At 48.7% G+C, this 21,795-nt stretch overlaps 1 protein-coding gene across 8 annotated transcripts in view; it reads right to left on the minus strand.

Moving 5' to 3' along the window:
• EPS8 (EGFR pathway substrate 8, signaling adaptor) overlaps positions 1–21,795 on the minus strand; it is a 185,074-nt gene that overhangs the window by 106,810 nt on the left and 56,469 nt on the right. For 7 of the 8 annotated variants that reach the window (XM_073564617.1, XM_073564615.1, XM_073564616.1 and 4 more), the window contains exons 5-11: positions 11,386–11,453; positions 11,043–11,204; positions 7,875–8,024; positions 6,889–6,971; positions 4,960–5,084; positions 4,816–4,889; positions 4,145–4,265 (exon numbers count right to left, since the gene is read on the minus strand). In XM_073564617.1, coding sequence (XP_073420718.1) covers positions 4,145–4,265; positions 4,816–4,889; positions 4,960–5,084; positions 6,889–6,971; positions 7,875–8,024; positions 11,043–11,204; positions 11,386–11,453 — 783 coding nt within the window. The remainder of the gene's footprint in view (positions 1–4,144; positions 4,266–4,815; positions 4,890–4,959; positions 5,085–6,888; positions 6,972–7,874; positions 8,025–11,042; positions 11,205–11,385; positions 11,454–21,795) is intronic. The other variant, XM_073564618.1, reaches the window with a different exon arrangement.

Below are 21,795 nucleotides of genomic sequence, written 5' to 3' on the forward strand. Positions count from 1 at the left end.
GTAACCACCACTCACCTACTCTCCCTCCATCAGGGGAGCGTAACCACCACTCACCTACTCTCCCTCCATCAGGGGAGCGTAACCACCACTCACCTACTCTCCCTCCATCAGGGGAGCGTAACCACCACTCACCTACTCTCCCTCCATCAGGGGAGCGTAACCACCACTCACCTACTCTCCCTCCATCAGGGGAGCGTAACCACCACTCACCTACTCTCCCTCCATCAGGGGAGCGTAACCACCACTCACCTACTCTCCCTCCATCAGGGAGACAGGACCAGACAGGATAAAAAGCACAGCCTGTGATCCAGCGCTCACTCACTGCTCTGGCACCATTGTGCAGACTTCACACTCCACTGAGCCACCAATAATAGTAAGTACTGTCCCATTGGGACCACTGCTGTACCACCAACCTGAATATGGTCCCTACCCAGGACCACCGCTGCATCACCAACTTTTGTATGGTCCCAATCCAGGACCACCAATCCTGCCACATCTCTAATGTACCCCCTTTTTCTTTGTTTTGCAGTGGCATATTTACCAGTCCACCACCTCTTCAAGGAACAGGATTTAGCGGCAACTTTGGTATATTTCTTTGTTTTCCCTAAATAGAATACAGCTTTTGTCTGGACAGCTTGATACCTGGGCATATCTTTACAGTCCCTCACTGTCTTTTTTGTATACAACTAGCTACGCCACTTATGCTGGTTAATCTGTTTTATCCATCTGTCCTCCAGACACCCAGTTCAGTACTTGATCTATTTTCATTTTTTACTCTTTATTTTTTATTTTTGTCTTTTTTTCTTTATTTATGTCACCCTAACGATATGTTCATCTATCCCTACTTACAGAATATGCTATCAACTCATTTATGCCTAGCAGTGACACTATCGATTTGGTGAAAACAGACCCTACATTCAATTGAAAAGGGTATGACCACGCTCCTTCATGTTTCTTATCTACCGCGTTATCTCTCAGTTTCACGTGTTTGATGTCTCCACATCTTTCTAAATAATTCTAGTGCTTATATTCCATGCTCTCTGGATACTATGTGTATATATTTTGTATAAAGTTTACAATTTTTTGATATTTTTATGTATGTATTTTATTACAGCGACTTTGTGATAAAGGCCGATGTGGCCGAAACGTCGTTTGATGTCGCTTCCTCACTGTCAAGCAATAAATTTACTTCACATTAAGTACAATCAGCGTGTGCAGTGACTATACATTGTTTATGCGATTCTGGGACTATCCGTTCCTTCTCACTGGCACCGCGAACTCAAACTCTCTGGCCGAGTGCTAACCATCTGTATTACCTAGACTATGGGCATCACACGAGGGGCCCTAATGCAGCCACACCCAGGACCGTGTCACACGAGGGGCCCTAATGCAGCCACACCCAGGACCACGCCACACGGGGGGCCCTAATGCTACCACACCCAGGACCACGTCACACGAGGGGCCCTAATGCAGCCACACCCAGGACCGTGTCACACGAGGGGCCCTAATGCAGCCACACCCAGGACCACGCCACACGAGGGGCCCTAATGCTACCACACCCAGGACCACGTCACACGAGGGGCCCTAATGCAGCCACACCCAGGACCGTGTCACACGAGGGGCCCTAATGCAGCCACACCCAGGACCACGCCACACGAGGGGCCCTAATGCTACCACACCCAGGACCACGTCACACGAGGGGCCCTAATGCAGCCACACCCAGGACCGTGTCACACGAGGGGCCCTAATGCAGCCACACCCAGGACCACGCCACACGAGGGGCCCTAATGCTACCACACCCAGGACCACGTCACACGAGGGGCCCTGTTATGAATGGGTCACCGAGGAGGGAAAAAAAAAAGACAACAAGCTAAGGCCGGTTTCACATTCGCGCTTTTTAAGCGCACGCACGGCCGGGGGTAGCTCCGCCCCCGAGCCGGCTCTCTGCCCGGCGTGCCCGCCCCTTCCTTGTAGCGCCGCCTCCTAGCGCACAGCGGCGCCTGCGATTGGCGCACCCTATCTTTAGCATAGGGTGCGCAGATCGTGCGCAGGCCGTGCGCTAGTTGCGCTTTGACCTGCGCTGCGCACTTTTGACGGTGCGCCGTGCGCGCCAAAATCCGAAAAGTTTGATTTTGGCGCGCACGGCGCACCGTCAAAAGTGCGCAGCGCAGGTCAAAGTGCAACTAGCGCACGGCCTGCGCACGATCTGCGCACCCTATGCTAAAGATAGGGTGCGCCGATCGCAGGCGCCGCTGTGCGCTAGGAGGCGGCGCTACAAGGAAGGGGCGGGCACGCCGGGCAGAGAGCCGGCTCGGGGGCGGAGCTACCCCCGGCCGTGCGTGCGCTTAAAAAGCGCGAATGTGAAACCAGCCTAAGTCTCAGAAAACCAGAGAAGTTGGTAACTATGCAGATTGCAGATCCCTGATCTTAGGCCTGTTTCACACTTCCGTTTTTTCAAATCCGTCAAAATCCGTTGTTTTCCGTTAAAAAACGGATCCGCCATTTTTTGCAGGATCCGTTTTTTTTGTCCCATAGACTTCCATTACGGTTACCGCGGATCCGTCAAAAAACCGGATCCGTTTTTTTAAAAACGGATCCGTTTGCATCTGTTTCCGTCAAAAAAACGGAAACGGATCCGTTTGGCGGACACAAAAACGGAAGTGTGAAACAGGCCTTAACCGCACAACTAGCAGCAGTCGTGGAGCGTTCCTACGATGGTCCTAGACGCCTCGTCACAACCGGAGAGCTACATAAGCCTAAAGCAGGAAAAGAGGAAAACTAACTGCCCCAGAGCAGACCCCAAAGGAAAGACAGCCCCCCACATGTATTGACAGTGAAACAAGATGAAAATACAAACAAAGGCAGGAAAATAGGCTGAGCAAACGATGGGGCCCGGCTAACTAAAAAGGACAGGAAAAGAAAGACACTGCAATCTGCCAAAAAAAAAACCTACAAAAATATTGTCCAACACTTCTGATAGCAAAATTAACCCTGAAGTCACTAGACTTCTAAACCTATATCAGCACTCTGAAATATTCTGAGACAGAGCAAAAAGAGGCCAATCTAATAAGGGACAAAAAGCAGATTGCCAAATACTGATTAATAGGAGTGGAAATTCAGCATAGCCCCAGCCGGGCTGGCTGATTACACAAGAAACTGAATTGACCAACAAGCGCAAGTGTGAACATTAGCAAAAAACAAACTTAACTTGAGAAGACTGGAAGAGAGCTGAAGTCCAGGACCTGAGAAGCAGACTGAATCACCAGCACCAGGATAGGGCGTCGGCTGTCTTATATCCAGTCTGATGCTCCAGAGATCCAATCGTTATTTTCCTCATCAGGTGGCAGATCACTACCACTTAAACCAGCCTCACTACCTCCTGTCACCACCAGAGGGAGAACGGAAGGAGAACTCTCAACTGGTGGAGCCGAAAATGAATTCATAACAGGGCCCTAATGTAGCCACACCCAGGACCGAGTCACACGAGGGACCCTAATGCAGCCACACCCAGGACCGCGTCACACGAGGGGCCCTAATGCTGTCATACCCAGGACCGCGTCACACAAGGGACCCTAATGCACCTACGTTCAGGACCGTGTCACACGAGGAGCCCTAATGCAGCCACACCCAGGACCGCATCACACGAGGGGCCCTAATGCTGTCACACACAGGACCACGTCACACAAGGGGCCCTATTGCTGCCACACCCAGGACCGCGTCACACGATGACCCTAATGCACCTACGTTCAGGACCGAGTCACACGAGGGACCCTAATGCAGCCACACCCAGGACCGCGTCACTAGAGGGGCCCTAATGCTGTCATACCCAGGACCGCGTCACACAAGGGACCCTAATGCACCTACGTTCAGGACCGAGTCACACGAGGAGCCCTAATGCAGCCACACCCAGGACCGCGTCACACGAGGGGCCCTAATGCTGTCATACCCAGGACCGCGTCACACAAGGGACCCTAATGCACCTACCTCCAGGACCACGTCACACGAGGAGCCCTAATGCTGCCACACACAGGGCCACGTCACACAAGGGGCCCTATTGCTGCCACACCCAGGACCGCGTCACAAGAGGGACGCTAATGCACCTACCTCCAGGACCGCGTCACACGAGGGAACCTAATGCACCTACCTCCAGGACCTTTCTTCTTCTTTGTCTTCCTCCTTTTGGATAGTTCAGAAAACGCTTCTGCAGCTTTTTGCAGTTTCAAAATAAAGAATTCAATGTCGTCAAGAATGTGGTTGAGAATTTGCTGCAAGAAAATCAAACACAGCAAAGCGTCAGATCCAACAAAAGTCGTGGATAGAGAAAAGGGTTGGGAATACACCGCCGGGGATACGCTGCCGGGCACAGGCATAGGCTGCCAGGGATACGCTGCAAGGTCGGGGATACACTATTAGATCGGCGATAGGCAGCCGGGTCAGGGATACCCTGCCAGGTCGGGGACACGCTGCCGGGAATAGGCAGCTGGGACAGGGATACACTGCCAGGGATACGCTGCAAGGTCAGGGACACACAGCAGGGTCGGATGCATTTCGTCTCTTTAGACCAGGCGAGTTTTTCGGCACTGGTTTGTTGCATCCGCCCACGTGAATGTGTCCTGATCCAGTGTCGCCCTACATGAGATGTGGGACAGATCACAGCTGAGACAGTGGATTCTACATTTATAGAGTTATCACTGGCCGGCGCTGACACGTTCCAATCTCTGCTTGCTGTCAGTGATTGGGACATCCAGGGCTTGGCACGATAGCTACCAAGTTCCTTGGGGCGGTGTGAGTGATCTCATGACAAGGAAGGATTACCACGTCTCTGTCGATCCGCGCCTCGGCCATCTGCGGCGTTTCTTCCTGATCGCAGTTGTCCTGGTTTTGGTCATCTGAATCAGAACAGAGAAAAGTGTGAAAACACAAAGCGGCTACCAAGAGGCCACCACTGCTGTCACTTACAGTCTCCATACTCTGCCGCCCAGGCGGCCACACGACTCCTTACATCCGCCTGTGTAACAGATCCTGGGGGCCGAGGAGCAGCCGCATGGGGAGGTGGAGGGACCTTGTCACTGGCATTGATGTTTCTACGGTAGAAAGAGTCACTGTTACCAGGTGATACCGACCATAAATATGGAGAGAGCAGTTACCTGAGTCTACAACTGTCTGTATGGGAAAGGAAGCGCCCGCTGCCCGATCGAGAGGAAGAGGAGGAGCAGGTGCCCGATCGAGGGGAAGAGGAGGAGCAGGCGCCGGCTGCCCAATCGAGAGGAAGAGGAGGAGCAGGCGCCCGCTGCCCAATCGAGAGGAAGAGGAGGAGCAGGCGCCCGCTGCCCAATCGAGAGGAAGAGGAGGAGCAGGCGCCCGCTGCCCAATCGAGAGGAAGAGGAGGAGCAGGCGCCCGCTACCCGACCGAGAGGAAGAGGAGGAGAAGGCTCCCGCTGACCGATCGGAGGCGGATTAAGCAGCCTGATCATGAAGAGGCGACAATAGCAGGGAGGATGTGGTGCCCGGAGCCTGATCAGGAAGAGAGGAAACCACGAACTACATGAGCCCAGATTACCTGAGAACATCAGGCCACACATGAGCCCAGATTACCTGAGAACATCTGGCCGCACATGAGCCCAGATTACCTGAGAACATCTGGCCGCACATGAGCCCAGATTACCTGAGAACATCTGGCCGCACATGAGCACAGATTACCTGAGAACATCTGGCCGCACATGAGCACAGATTACCTGAGAACATCTGGCCGCACATGAGCACAGATTACCTGAGAACATCTGGCCGCACATGAGCACAGATTACCTGAGAACATCTGGCCGCACATGAGCACAGATTACCTGAGAACATCTGGCCGCACATGAGCACAGACTACCTGAGAACATCAGGCCGCACATGAGCACAGATTACCTGAGAACATCTGGCCGCACATGAGCACAGATTACCTGAGAACATCAGGCCGCACATGAGCCCAGATTACCTGAGAACATCTGGCCGCACATGAGCACAGATTACCTGAGAACATCTGGCCACACATGAGCACAGATTACCTGAGAACATCTGGCCGCACATGAGCACAGATTACCTGAGAACATCAGGCCGCACATGAGCACAGATTACCTGAGAACATCAGGCCGCACATGAGCACAGATTACCTGAGAACATCAGGCCGCACATGAGCACAGATTACCTGAGAACATCAGGCCGCACATGAGCCCAGATTACCTGAGAACATCTGGCCGCACATGAGCACAGATTACCTGAGAACATCAGGCCGCACATGAGCACAGATTACCTGAGAACATCAGGCCACACATGAGCACAGATTACCTGAGAACATCTGGCCGCACATGAGCACAGATTACCTGAGAACATCAGGCCGCACATGAGCACAGATTACCTGAGAACATCAGGCCGCACATGAGCACAGATTACCTGAGAACATCAGGCCGCACATGAGCACAGATTACCTGAGAACATCAGGCCGCACATGAGCACAGATTACCTGAGAACATCTGGCCGCACATGAGCACAGATTACCTGAACATCTGGCCGCACATGAGCACAGATTACCTGAGAACATCAGGCCGCACATGAGCACAGATTACCTGAGAACATCTGGCCGCACATGAGCACAGATTACCTGAGAACATCAGGCCGCACATGAGCACAGATTACCTGAGAACATCAGGCCGCACATGAGCACAGATTACCTGAGAACATCTGGCCGCACATGAGCACAGATTACCTGAGAACATCTGGCCGCACATGAGCACAGATTACCTGAGAACATCAGGCCGCACATGAGCACAGATTACCTGAGAACATCAGGCCGCACATGAGCACAGATTACCTGAGAACATCTGGCCGCACATGAGCACAGATTACCTGAGAACATCTGGCCGCATCCTCAGTTTTCCTCCTTTGCCATCGATCATTGAACTGTAGATATCCTGGTGAATCGAAGAAGCCTGAAAAAAAGCAGAAGAGTCAGACAAGGAGAAAATCAACAAAAATCACAGCCATCACCCCAGTGTGCTGACACAACGAAGGAGAGGAGCACAGATCCCAATGTGATCACTACAGAGGAGGAGCACAGATCCCAATGTGATCACTACAGAGAAGAGCACAGACCACAATGTGATCACCACAGAGGAGAGGATCACAGATCACGATGTGATCATTACAGAGGAGAGGATCACAGATCACAATGACCACTACAGAGGAGAGGATCACAGATCACAATGTGATCACTACAGGGGAGAGGATCACAGATCACAATGTGATCACTACAGGGGAGAGGATCACAGATCACAATGTGATCACTACAGGGGAGAGGATCACAGATCACAATGTGATCACTACAGAGGAGAGGATCACAGATCACAATGTGATCACTACAGAGGAGAGGATCACAGATCACAATGTGATCACTACAGGGGAGAGGATCACAGATCACAATGTGATCAGTCTCTGGACGCAGTGTGCACACTGTTCTTGAGCAGTAGTTTCCGGCTTTCCACTGTCGTGTCTCTGCTCCTCCCCTCTGTTTCTGGAGGGCGACCTCCACCGATTCTTCAGCATTTCGCAGCTGTGTGTTACTCAGGGAGCTGGTGGCCGCCCAAGCTTTTCCTGAATTCTCCCATTTATGGCCCTTTGCACTGTTCTTGGTTTCAACATCAATGGAGAGTGACAACTTCTCCTGAACCCCGTCACCATGAAGACAAGTGTGCCGCCCTGGTGCCAGATCCGCCAGGGCCAGTCCTCCCGTGACGTGGTGGTCCCTCACATGGACCCATCCAGGCGACATGAAGAGCACACAGCATGCACCATCACACCATAGGCCCCGTGCAGCAGCGCGGTCTCCGCCTTACCTTGACCTCATCACACTGGAAGAGGTGCAGATCAGCTTTGCTTTGTGTTGGCTCCTTACATACCAGGGCGAGAATGGAGTCGTATCTGCAGGAGTTCATCACAGCCTTACAGTGCTGGATGCAGCCCACGGGGAAGTTCTCTAATTCAGTCTGTGCAGAAATGAAACCACAGATTGTTCCACTCCTGGGGGAACAGGCTTATCACAGGGGCATGCACAGACATGGCGGCACGACACAGACATCACCACTACGACAGTAACGTGCACACCCCATCACATAGAGGGGCTCCGTTATCACAGCTCTAACCCAATTGAACCACCAACCCCACGCTCAGGGACCAGCGACTACCAACCACTGCACTCGGGCATCCCCGACAACGCTCCCAGGGACCACCGCGTTCAGAGATCACAGACCCTGCTCCCAGGGACCACCACGTTCAGAGATCACAGACCCTGCACCCAGGGACCACCGCGTTCAGAGATCACAGACCCTGCTCCCAGGGACCACCGCGTTCAGAGATCACAGACCCTGCTCCCAGGGACCACCGCGTTCAGAGATCACAGACCCTGCTCCCAGGGACCACCGCGTTCAGAGATCACAGACCCTGCTCCCAGGGACCACCGCGTTCAGAGATCACAGACCCTGCTCCCAGGGACCACCGCGTTCAGAGATCACAGACCCTGCTCCCAGGGACCACCGCGTTCAGAGATCACAGACCCTGCTCCCAGGGACCACCGCGTTCAGAGATCACAGACCCTGCTCCCAGGGACCACCGCGTTCAGAGATCACAGACCCTGCTCCCAGGGACCACCGCGTTCAGAGATCACAGACCCTGCTCCCAGGGACCACCGCGTTCAGAGATCACAGACCCTGCTCCCAGGGACCACCGCGTTCAGAGATCACAGACCCTGCTCCCAGGGACCACCGCGTTCAGAGATCACAGACCCTGCTCCCAGGGACCACCGCGTTCAGAGATCACAGACCCTGCTCCCAGGGACCACCGCGTTCAGAGATCACAGACCCTGCTCCCAGGGACCACCGCGTTCAGAGATCACAGACCCTGCTCCCAGGGACCACCGCGTTCAGAGATCACAGACCCTGCTCCCAGGGACCACCACGTTCAGAGATCACAGACCCTGCACCCAGGGACCACCGCGTTCAGAGATCACAGACCCTGCTCCCAGGGACCACCGCGTTCAGAGATCACAGACCCTGCTCCCAGGGACCACCGCGTTCAGAGATCACAGACCCTGCTCCCAGGGACCACCGCGTTCAGAGATCACAGACCCTGCTCCCAGGGACCACCGCGTTCAGAGATCACAGACCCTGCTCCCAGGGACCACCGCGTTCAGAGATCACAGACCCTGCTCCCAGGGACCACCGCGTTCAGAGATCACAGACCCTGCTCCCAGGGACCACCGCGTTCAGAGATCACAGACCCTGCTCCCAGGGACCACCGCGTTCAGAGATCACAGACCCTGCTCCCAGGGACCACCGCGTTCAGAGATCACAGACCCTGCTCCCAGGGACCACCGACCACTGAGTTCAGAGATCACAGACCCTGCTCCCAGGGACCACCGACCACTGCGTTCAGAGATCACAGACCCTGCTCCCAGGGACCACCGACCACTGCGTTCAGAGATCACAGACCCTGCTCCCAGGGAAAACCCAAATCAACTCCATACACAGAAACCACAGTGACCACCCAACCTGTGATAAAACACTGCTCCCAGGTACCACAACTAACCACTTCATCTTGGGATCACAAGCACTGACCCTGCTCCCAGCATCCACCCACCCCGAGACCACCACTACCGACCACCGCACCCAGTGACCACCTCTCACAGAGTACACCCATCCTGTGCCCAGGGACCAGCGACTACCAACCACCGCACTCGGACATCCTCAACACCACTCCCAGGGACCACCGACCACTACGTTCAGAGATCACAGACCCTGCTCCCAGGGGCCACCCACACCAATTCCATAGACAAACCACCAAAACCAACCCTGCACCCAGGGACCATCCAACCTGTGATCATAAACACTGCTCCCAGGTACCACAACTAACCACCTCACTTTGGGATCACAAACACTGACCCTGCTCTCAGCAACCACCACTACCGACCACAGCACTCAGGGATCACCCATCCTGCAGCCAGAGACCAGTGACCACCACGCTCAGGAATCACCCAACCCATGCCTAAGGACCACCCACCCTGCAGCCAGAGACCAGTGACCACCACACTCAGGGATCACCCACCCCATGCCCAGGGACCACCCACCCCGCAGCCAGTGACCACCACACTTAGGGATCACCCACCCCATGCCCAGGGACCACCCACCCTGCAGCCAGAGACCAGTAAACACCACGCTAAGGGATCACCCACCCCATGCCCAGGGACCACCCACCCTGCTGCCAGAGACCAGTGACCTCCACACTCAGGGATCACCCACCCCATGCCCAGGGACCACCCACCCTGCAGCCAGAGACCAGTAAACACCACGCTCAGGGATCACCCACACTATGCCCAAGGAACAACCAACCCTGCTGCCAGAGACCAGTGACCTCCACACTCAGGGATCACCCACCCCATGCCCAGGGATCACCCGCCCCATGCCCAGGGACCACCCACCCTGCTGCCAGAGACCAGTAAACACCACGCTCAGGGATCACCCACCCCATGCCCAGGGACCACCCACCCTGCAGCCAGAGACCAGTGACCTCCACACTCAGGGATCACCCACCCCATGCCCAGGGACCACCCACCCTGCAGCCAGAGACCAGTAAACACCACGCTCAGGGATCACCCACCCCATGCCCAGGGACCACCCACCCTGCTGCCAGAGACCAGTGACCTCCACACTCAGGGATCACCCACCCCATGCCCAGGGATCACCCGCCCCATGCCCAGGGACCACCCACCCTGCTGCCAGAGACCAGTAAACACCACTCTCAGGGATCACCCACCCTGCAGCCAGAGACCAGTGACCACCACGCTCGGGGATCTCCCACCCCATGCCCAGGAAACACCAAGCTGAAGGACCACCCACCCTGCAGCCAGAGACCAGTGAGCACTGCGCCAAGGGAACACTGACAAGCCATGATGCTTCTTCAGCATCACAGATACTATTAAGCCTCTGTGGATGATGGCAGAGGAGCGTTACCTTGGTCTCTATATCAAACAGACTAACGGCTTTGTCGTCCACCTGGAGATACATATCCTGTGTCCACACTTTCCCCTTTGCATCTAGTAACTTTAGTTTGCGGATCCCGTCCTCGATGGTGAGCACCGCGTCCTTACGGTCCATGATGAATGTAGCGAGATGCTGCAGTACATGGTAGGAGCGTGTTCACATTACGTTATTGGGTCAAGGAATAGACAAGTTTGTGGGGGGATTTAAGGACCAAGGCTGGGGTCTTCGGTATTTGAAATTAAGTAAATATTTCCCCAACAGTACAACCCAGCAACCATATCACGCAGAGCCCCCAAAAATCACAGAACGTTACCTCGACATGGTACTGGGAGGTCTCAGACACGATACTGACGCTGTCCCGGGCATAGCTCTTTCTTTGCTCTACAAAAAGACAAGTAACAGAAAAGTCGTAAACGAAATTGTGTCTAAAAGATAACATCTTAGGTCCACGCACAATAATTAAAAGTCAATGGTTACTGCCATCCCAAAAGTGGACCTGCCCGATGCATGTAGATTGCAGAGAATAGAGAATGAGGTATGGATCACACTCATTAGAAGGAATCCCGATTAGTTGGTGTGACAGGACAGCATCTTATCTTAATTAACCAGATGTCTATTCTCAGTAAGCCAGGAAAAATAGACTTATCTATATGTTGACTTTTGAATTTGTTCTTTGGTTGGTCAAGAAAACAGACTTTTGTTCATATAAGGCTGTAATATTGACATTTGAAGTAGCATATTACACGGTTGTCCTGGATGACAGAGTCGCGGGGCAATTGAACAATGACGTTTGCTGATATGTCGATTACACATGGTCCAGGCCATCAAGCTTGTTGACTTGCAAAACAAGAGTAAAAAGCATGCAAATAGATTAAATAGCCAAACAATATGCGTTAATCTCATCACGTTTCTCTTGACCTCTAGATGGTAGCTAGAAGGATAACAGTTGGGAACTATATACCTGAGATATGCCTCTAACAATATACATTCAGATAGCCAAGAGATTCAAAGAACCAGAGACTCTTTACAAAACCACAACCAGGAACACTACAAGATAGCTGCCAGATCAAGTCTCCATCACGAGGGACAAATATCTGACATTCTACAAGATGCCAGTTTAGGGGGATAACCGCCCCAGCTGAAAGAATACAGATCGGCTCCATTGACCATCATTGAACCCATGGATATGTTTGGGGAGGTCAGGATTGGGACCCACTGGTCACCTGGCTCCATGGAGATGTTCGGAGAAGCCAGGTTGTAACCCTCTAATCACCAGGCCTTGTACCTCAATGGATTGTCAGCTTCCTAAGCTTGCTGTTAACTCCTCTCTGTGCACGATACTGGTGGGGTAGTCGGCCCTGGACAATCTGAAGTCAAAGATAAGAATCCCTGCGAATCAAGGGGAAGGGCGAGAGACTCTGAAGTGTACCATCTTCGTTATTTTGCTGGGACTGTTCTATGTGATATTTGCCTGTTTTGCGGTTCAATAAAACATTTCCGCTCCGTTTTACCCTCACCCTGTGTTGTCCGAGTAGTTTTATGCCCACGGTAAAGGAGAGCGGGCGTTCAGTGGGATGTGCCCTGGTCCATGCGGTTTCGCCTAACAGACTAGAGCACCTGCTGACCCCCCCGTGTCTTCCCAGTGTGCTATATGTGTACATACTTGCCAGAGGAAAATAAACTTTACGTGGCAGAAATGCAAGCGTGTGACTCTGCTAGAGAAAAAGGTGCAAAGTCTTCAGGAGAGAAGAGCTGCACCGAAGCTCATCACACAAGATGAGGATTTCCTGACAGAACAAAAGAATCTCTTAAGAATGTTCCAAGAGAACTTTCCTGTTTTCCTGCAGAAGATAATGACGGAGTAGAAATAACTATTCAGAATGTATCAAGATAAGGAGCTTACAAAGTACCTGCAGAAGAAGAAAAATGGAAGCATATGAGCCAAAGAAGCAGGAGGATGAGGAGGCAGTCAGAACCCATACTGCTGAAAAACCGCTACCAGGCTCTCACGCAGCATGAAGATGTACATCAAAAAAGTGTTTTGCCCACAAAGAACACGCCAGTAAGAATTCAGAAGCCTCTTGAAGGGAGAAAAAGAAGCGCTGTGGTGAAGAAGAAAAGGTGAGTGGTGGTCGTGGGGGATTCAATAATGAGAGGAACAGAAGCCGCTATCTGCCGACCGGACATTACTTCATGAGTAGTGTGCTGTATTCCGGGTGCCCAAATCAAACAAGTGTGTAATAGGGTATCAAGACCATGCTAATGATGACTGCCCAAGTCTATTAATACACATAGGAACACATCACACCGCAAGAAAGGACCTGGAAACTATATGCAGAGATTCTGAAGAGCTAGGCTGGAAAGTGAAGGAACTGGGAGCCCAGGTCATCATCTTCTCCATCCTCCCAGTGGATGGACATGGACCAAGGAGAATGAACAGGATTCTACAAGTGAACAACTGGCTACATCAATGGTGTTGCGAGCAATGTTTAGGGTTTCTTGACCACAGAGTGAATTACCTGTATGGTGGACTTTTTGCATCTTACGAAAACAGGAAAAGACATATTTGGTAGACACCTTGCTACACTAATCAGGAGAGCTTGAAACTAGAGCAATATGGGATGGGGAATATACAGCCTCAAAAAGTATGCAGCTAATGAATTCTTTTGAGAACCAGGGCTGTGGATTTGGAGTTGTGGAGTCAGAGTCCATTTTGGTGCAGTCGATACAAAATGGACCGACTCAGACTCCTAAAATATATAAGTTGGGTTCAGTAGTTCAGTGCAGTTTGTGGGGAATGCTTTTTTCCTAAGAATTTGGGAAAGATATGAAATGTCCTATAAATGTTTGTCCTGTTCCAGATCTCAGGTGTAGACTTTTAGCCAAGATGAATCTGTGCTGCAGTTTAGGTTCATGATAAGTAGTGAAGCTCCTTTTCTACAGATAAGGGGAAAAAATAAACACACAGGGAAGGAATGCCTACATTCATCTCAGAACTTCTGGAGTTAACAGGAAAGCATGATTAAGGTAAGTACTTCAAGCAGATCTAAACTTTCAATAAACTGTGCATAAATCAATAGTCCAGTCTTTGTTGTCTCTGTATGCTTGATGTTTTATAGTTTGTTTTTCCTCTTAGCTCCTGTTTGGATAAATTAGCTGCTCTGATGACTTATATGCACTATACATAGAATATAAGGGGAAAAACTGTTTTCTAACATCTCAAATTCAGAAATACAGTAACAGGATCGATGAGGGCATATATATTTGAGTGTTCTGGAATAGGATTCAGCACAAACATGCTCCCTCCTCCCCTCTCCATAGACTGTGAAGAAATATGATGTGAAGAATTTAGTGAGCTGCACCCTGAGACAAGCCTGACATTGAAAGTTCAGAGTAAAGCGAACAACACGTTTTACAAACTTTATACTTATTGTCTGTCCTATTGCTTTATGCAAAGACTGTTTTATTTCTATCCTAAATTATACAGTGCATGATTCCCTATTCTTGCAAGAATTTCAATATACCTTTTTTTTTTTTTTTACAGGACAAAATTATTTTGAGAGCGAATTTACATAAATACAAAATGTCTAAGAAGCATCTTATGACGTCAGCTGTATTTGAGCATTTCACAGTGACTCAAGATAAAAAACATTTTGTGTGTCAGTGTATAAGTGACCCAGATGAAAACAAATGCTGTGATGGCAAAATCAGTGCATACTCAGGCAGTGATAAAAGTGCTCCTTCAAGAGCTTCCGAACCACAAAGACATTTACAGCACTGCCACCCAGAAGTTTACATATCTGTGATTGAAAAAGATCACAGCAGCACCAAGAAACCAGAGCCCAGCACTTCCCGCCAGGCAAAGGAGGAGGAAAGAGCGTCTCAGACATCAGTGACAAGATATTTTTTAAGTGACAAAGTTACTGTAACAATGACAGCAGAGGTGTTTAAAAGACAGCTCATCGAGCTTGTTGTGAAGGACGGTGTACCATTATCATTATTTGCATGACCAGCTTTTACAGCTCTTAATGGAAAAATGGCTGCAAACTTGGTGTTTCTCTGGAAAGAGAAAGTATTAGATAATTAGTGATTGAAGAAGGTTGTGATGGTGTGATAGGCTATGTGGATATAATTTTGTGCATATTTCTATTTCACTGATTTTCATAGTGTTCTCTTGTTGCCCTGTATCATTTCGTGTATTCCCCATATTGTCTGGAGTCTCAATTACCTTCCAAAAGGCTGATAATTGAATTAGCTCACTTACTGTCACAGCCTGACTGTACATAGTGGGTGTTTATCTCTGTCTATTGATGGGCACTGATATGCTAATTGTGCACTGTATTATGACACTAGTCTGTTGACTTCTAAAGAGGGAACAGAATGTGAGGGTGTACTGAAGGACACTGGGTAATTCTAAAAATAGCTTACCTTTCTGGGGTATAAAAGACCCTGAGACGGAGAGACCACATCCCATCAGAGAGAAAGGGAAGCGTATAGACCCATTTGATCCTCTGGCTGCTGGTTATTGGACTCAACTCCCTGGACATTTTTTTTGTTTTTTTAAATTCGTTTATTGAACCTCAGGACAAAGAATGTACAAACATACACAATGGCTTATGATAACAAGCATTATACATAGTACACATGTTCCCGTCCATTGTAAAATATAATACAGAGAAATTGCACACTCTTATAAACAAGGTGATCTGTACATATCTTTCCAAGCACACATGAAGGATAATTGCCTATACATTTTCCAGCATGAGGGACATGCTGGAACTCTGATTAGCAAAGTGAGGAGATTGGCTACTGCTGCTAGAACCCCTAAAATTGATTCCATCTGGAAGAGACGTGCTGGAAAAGGGGCAATTGTGGATCAAGCCACTCAGTGGGGCAGCACCTATTTAATGATTGAGCGACTGCTTGAGCTGAAACCCTTCCTCGTAGATATGGCCAACCCTCAGGTAACACTACATGAAGGTCAATGGACACAGGTGGCTGAATTGAAGGAATTGCGTCATCACCCATTTACACTGACTAAAAAGTTACAAGCTGAGGATTTAACTCCTGGCATTTTTATAAAGGAGTGGAAGAACTTGCGGTTTTGCTTGTCCCAAAGAGGTTTAATCGCAGATGGCATTGCTGCTTCAATGAGACGGAGAACACTGCTATTAGAAAATACTATTCTTCTGGCAGCTGTTTATGTGGACCCGAGTCATCGTATACTGCTGGATGATCAACAGCTTACTAAAGGAAAAGAAGCTCCGACTGAGGTAGCAGTTAGGATGAGTGGCCTACAGGACGGCCAAGAGGACTCGGGTCCTGACAGAGCTGCTGCTGCCGTTCCTCCATCCTCATCAGATGAGGAGATTGATTTCGACAAGTATTTGGACGACAAGGAGCAGGCAAAGCGTTGTCACAGGAAAAAGATTCCACTCCCATAGAGAACAGATTGACCAGATTTCATCAACATTTTTCTCTTGCTCTCAAGGAAGTAGAAGAGATCAATTGTTCATCAATACTGACTGCACGAGGCAATTCCTTCCCACCCTGACATTGTTAGAGATGTCGCCATGTGGTCACTGCTTTACCACCAGCACAAGTTACTGTAGAGAGGTTGTTCTCTGGCCTTAGAATAATGAGGTCAGATGTGAGGTCACCTATGAAGGAGGATCTGATGGAGGCGATACTATTTCTCAGAACACATTCATACACTGCACACACGTTACTCAGTACGGTTTTGGTGAAAACTTTTTTTTCCACTTACTGCAGAGTATGTAATAAATTGTAGATATGCAAAAGTTTTTTGTTCTAAAGTTGTATTCCAATAAATATATTGTATGTTCGATCTAAATGGCTTGGTTATTGTATCATAATAATGATTGAAGGTCCTTGATACACCTGGTCATGGTTCCGTCGTCTCGTGGCTGCGGTATATCGACGATGTATTTTTCATCTGGCAGGGCTCCATGTCACAGCTTGACAAATTTCTGGGCCACCTAAATGATAACACTTACAACATAAAGTTAACTTGGAAATATAGTCAGATTTCCATTGATTCTTTGGACCTTCAAATTTTTAAATCGGATGACGGATCTATCTGTACTGATATTTTTCGCAAGACTACCGCGACAAATGCACTTTTACATTATTCATCTTCACGCCCTCCAAAACTCAAAAGTTTTATTCCTATCGGACAGTTCTTACGAGCACGCTGCATTTGTTCGGATGACTATGTTCTTAAAACAGGCAAGAGAACTGCACTATAGATTCAAAAATCGAGGGTACCCTAACAGGGATATTACCCAGGGTTATTCCCGTGCCCTTAATACCAATAGGACCAGTCTTTTATTAAAAAAACAATCTAATAAAAATATGACAAAAGAATCTAAACCGAGATTCATTACCAAGTTTAATGCCAACTGGTCAGAGATCAATCAAATCTTCAGAAAACATTGGTCAGTTCTACTGACGGACAAAGATTTACAGAAACAATTGACCCCGTATCCATCCATAACATGGCGTAAGTCACAGACTGACATGCTGTGTAGGAGTCATTATACACCTCCAAAAACTACCTTTTTTCCAACACTTTGAAAGGCCCTCTCCTCGGGGCTGTTTCCCGTGTGGCGACTGTTCTGCCTGCCGTTTCATTATTAGAACTAAAGACTTCACAAACTCTGCAGGTGACAGAACTATACAATAGTACGTCATAGAGCCTGCAGTACGGAGGCCATCATATGCCACGCTAGCTGCCCCGGCGGCTTGATATATATAGGGATGACTACAAGACCCTTTAAAGTTCGCGCACAGGAACATGTTAGGGACATAAAAAATGCGGCTGCTTGCTCAGATCCTCAGTCCCTAAAAACAATCCCCAAGCACTTTTTTGAAGAGCATGACTGCAATCCTAGGGGGTCCATCGTCCGTGGTATCCACCATGTGTATATGGGCATACGTGGTGGTGGTAACCTTAGGAAAAAACTCCTTCAATGGAAACACGATGGATGGGGACACTTGGTCCGTAAAGCCTCAATCAGGCCATCAGTTACAAGTCCTTGTTGTAATATCTCAATTTTATGTTTTGTAAGGGCATGAATGGTTTATACTTTTCTCTTGTTTGTTGTGTGTGTGTATATTAATATTTACTCTTTGTTATAGGTGGTTGTTCTTGTATACTGATCTCTACCACATCTTTTTCTGGATTCGTCCTCATTGCTGTGAAGAATTCCACCGATGAGCTCGGGGAACGGCGAAGAAATTTCATCAATTTACATTTATTTTGTTTATTTTGTCAATTTCCTGATTAACTTTATTGATTATTCTGTTCATATCCTTTTGAATGTGACGGTGACATAATCTTATGTTTTCTGCTTTAGAGTGCCATAGTCAATGATAACAATAATCCGTAATGTCCGCTACCTATAGACACCGTATACACCATCCATCTTCTCCGCGGAGGAGGGATGGTGCGATGTGGCACTGCGTGTATACACGTATATGCCCATGTGTGGAGCGCGGCACATTATTGGCACAGGGTAAATGCATTCTTGCCCACAATCGGTGATGCCTTATATTATGTATTATATGCATACGCTAGTGTCACACTTAATGAGAAGCTCTTTTCAATGATTGGGGCCATGAATGTTTCATGTTTAATGTGACTCTTTTTTGGGCTATTCAAGTGCATGACATTTCTGTGCATGTACGCCGCAGTCCTAGACAGACAGAATCTGCTCTATATGACCATTCATGTATTACAGGCTTTATGTAATGGTGGCATATACGCGCGCTCCCTAGGATGAGAGTCATCGGCCCATTACAGTATGGGATATGTATTTTATCCCCTATTATACTGCTGCACTCCATCATGGGTAGACACCATATTCTATCGCGTCAAAATGCAAGTTCAACATTATATTGGCACACAGCAATAGGCTACCATAGGAACGTCACACAGACGCGCCCTACACATGCGCTGTACTTAGACCGTGACGTCGCGGCTACGGTGATGCTCAGTGATGACGTACGTCCTCCTGCTCATCATGCACGGCGCGAAACGGCCGTTGTCAGCCTTCTTTGCACTCCTTATGTCACTCCCCCGACTGGACATGTTCATGATATGTCAATAAATCAGTGAAATTTCCATCTCGATGAGTGCGACCTCTTTTCTTTGCATGGAGAAGCATATATGACTTACATATGGGCTACTGGACTATCTGTATTTGTGCCCTAAACATAGGCTCTGGCATTAATACTTTGAGCATGTCAGGAACATAGCCATATGACCAGTCAGTTTGTAACCTGGAACCCCAAATTTGGGACTCGGAGCAAGCTTAGAAAATACTGCCTAGTATAAATTGGCTGTTTACCTACTATGTGATCTTTGTCTGCTATGTTAGACTCACTTTATGCAGGCCCGGAGTTATTACTATTACAGCACTTTTGAATTTGAACCTTTTGCTACCAGTTTCATGATCTCATGCAGAACTTGGCCCTGAGACGTTTATTCTGTCTGGCACCATATTTGTCATCTATGTACTTTGCCATTATCTTCTAGTTGCTACGTTTTATCTACCTCACCATAAAGCACTTTGTATGTCTCTATAAAATTTATATATGTGTAATAAAATTGACATTAACTAAATCCTCTCTACGTTCTGTGAGGATTCTGTCCGCCCCTCAGTCACTGCACTATTATTAGTAATGCTATGACTTTTCTAGTTGGATATTGGGGTTTGTTATCTTTTTGGTTGTATATTGAAAGCCTGATGTTACCTGTTTACTACAGGAAAAGTATCACTTACATGAGCCATGTATGAGGGAGTCGGAGTCGTGGATATTGAGGAGTCGGAGGTTTGGCTTACCGACTCCTGTTGAGAACCCTCTGCTTTTAGAAGTGAACATAAAGAATGGAAACAGAGAATCCAACTAAAAAGTAAAATATTCCTATACAAATGCACAGGGCATTGGAAACCAAGAAGGAGAATTGGAGCTGCCAACACAGGAAGAGAGATATGAGGTCATAGGCATCGCTGAGACTTGGAGGATGATAAACACGATTGGAGTACAAACCTTGAAGGTTGCAACTTATTAGCAACAGGAATAACAAGAATGGAGGAGGGGCTTGTCAGGAAAATATGAATTCCTATTGTCCTAGGTACAGATCCCCCCCCCTCACGTTGCTTCGTGCATTCTACCACTGAGCTTCTCATGCTGCCCCACCCAGAGTCGGTTTGTGCAATGTAAACACGAAGCCCCCGTGCAGGCACAGCTCACAAGCCTCCCCCTCGCAGCTGCAGCACCAGCCCCCTCTTTCCCCTCGCAGCTGCAGCACCAGCCCCCTCTTTCCCCTGTTGGAATGTCCACTCGCCCCACCCTGCAGGTAAACCAGCTTTGTGTAATGTGAGCTCCGGACCGGTTAAATCCAGCTTTGTTTAAAGCACGTGTCTTTGGTCATTTAAATTCAAATTTGATGGACAGGACAACTATTTCCAGAATCCGCATAATTAACGCTATTCACAGCAGCGTTTTGCTACTTCTGCGCCCACCAGAAACTGAGAAAAGGGTATATGCCTCCCAGTAATACAGACATATGATGTTCGGTATCAAAAAAAAGAATTTCGTAATAGGAAAAATGATACCCCTGTCGTCACTGTGCAAGGTTTCCACCCAGAGTTATGACAAATAGAAGTTTTTAAAAACATTTGAAAGGGGGGGTATATCCTCTAGCTCAGCCCCCCACCGTGAGGTCAGCCGGAGGAGAGCAAATATCTAGGACGCTCGATTAGTTGTCATTTGCCCGGAGAAGCAGCTAGCAGGAGGCTGTGTGTATGTACCATTTTTCCATGGGAAGATTCTCCTCCCCTCATCCACACAGCATACCAGTGACTGAGATGTACAAGTTCTTATTTTAATCCCTTTGATTTCTAAATGTCTGTATATAAAGCATTTTGTCTCTTTTGTAACCTTTTCCGTATTTTTGTAATCACTGCCTATATGTTCTAGAGTAAATCAATAAAATTTACTAGTGTGGTATTCCTTGCTCTATGAATGAACCTCTATGTCCTCTACGCTAAACTACGACGTCCTGTAGGTGGGCTCCTGACCAGATATTGGTTTTAATGTCAAACATGGAGCTGGTGGCAGCAAAGTGTTCTGGGGGGATTTGGGAGGCCCTGGCAGTAATGGAACAGAGGTTTGTGTGTGTATTCCGGGCATGAGACTGGCGATATACATACCACCCTCACTGCAGAGTGCCCAATAGCCAGTACATGGCAAGGCAATCTTTCTGGTGACTACTTATACTAGGTGTAGCTCCCTGACTGACCTGAGGGTAAAGGGGGTGCCAGACAGCTGCAAGTAACGAACCGGGACAGAGTAGGTAAATCCCTGACAGTGTTGCACTGTGTGTTAGGAAAACATATCGCCACAGAGATCCAAGCTTCAGAGAATGGTAGCTCTGTAGAAATGGTTTGGGTAAGAGCACAAGGAGAGGAGAGAAGAACAGAACGGACACTATTGTATGTGTTTACTATAGGCCACCTGGACCGACTGAAGATATGGATGAACTCTTTATACATTAGATATCTCTATTCTCAAAAAAGTATGACAGTGATCATGGGATATTTTAATTATCCAGATATTTGATGGGAATCTCTCTCAGGCAGAAGTAATGGGTCCAGAAAATTCTTATCTTCTCTTGCTGACAACTTTATCTTAA

The sequence above is a fragment of the Dendrobates tinctorius genome, unplaced genomic scaffold (genome assembly GCF_039654945.1).
Source record: "Dendrobates tinctorius isolate UK_male_01 unplaced genomic scaffold, ASM3965494v1 ptg000464l, whole genome shotgun sequence".
NCBI classification, from domain to species: domain Eukaryota; kingdom Metazoa; phylum Chordata; class Amphibia; order Anura; family Dendrobatidae; genus Dendrobates; species Dendrobates tinctorius.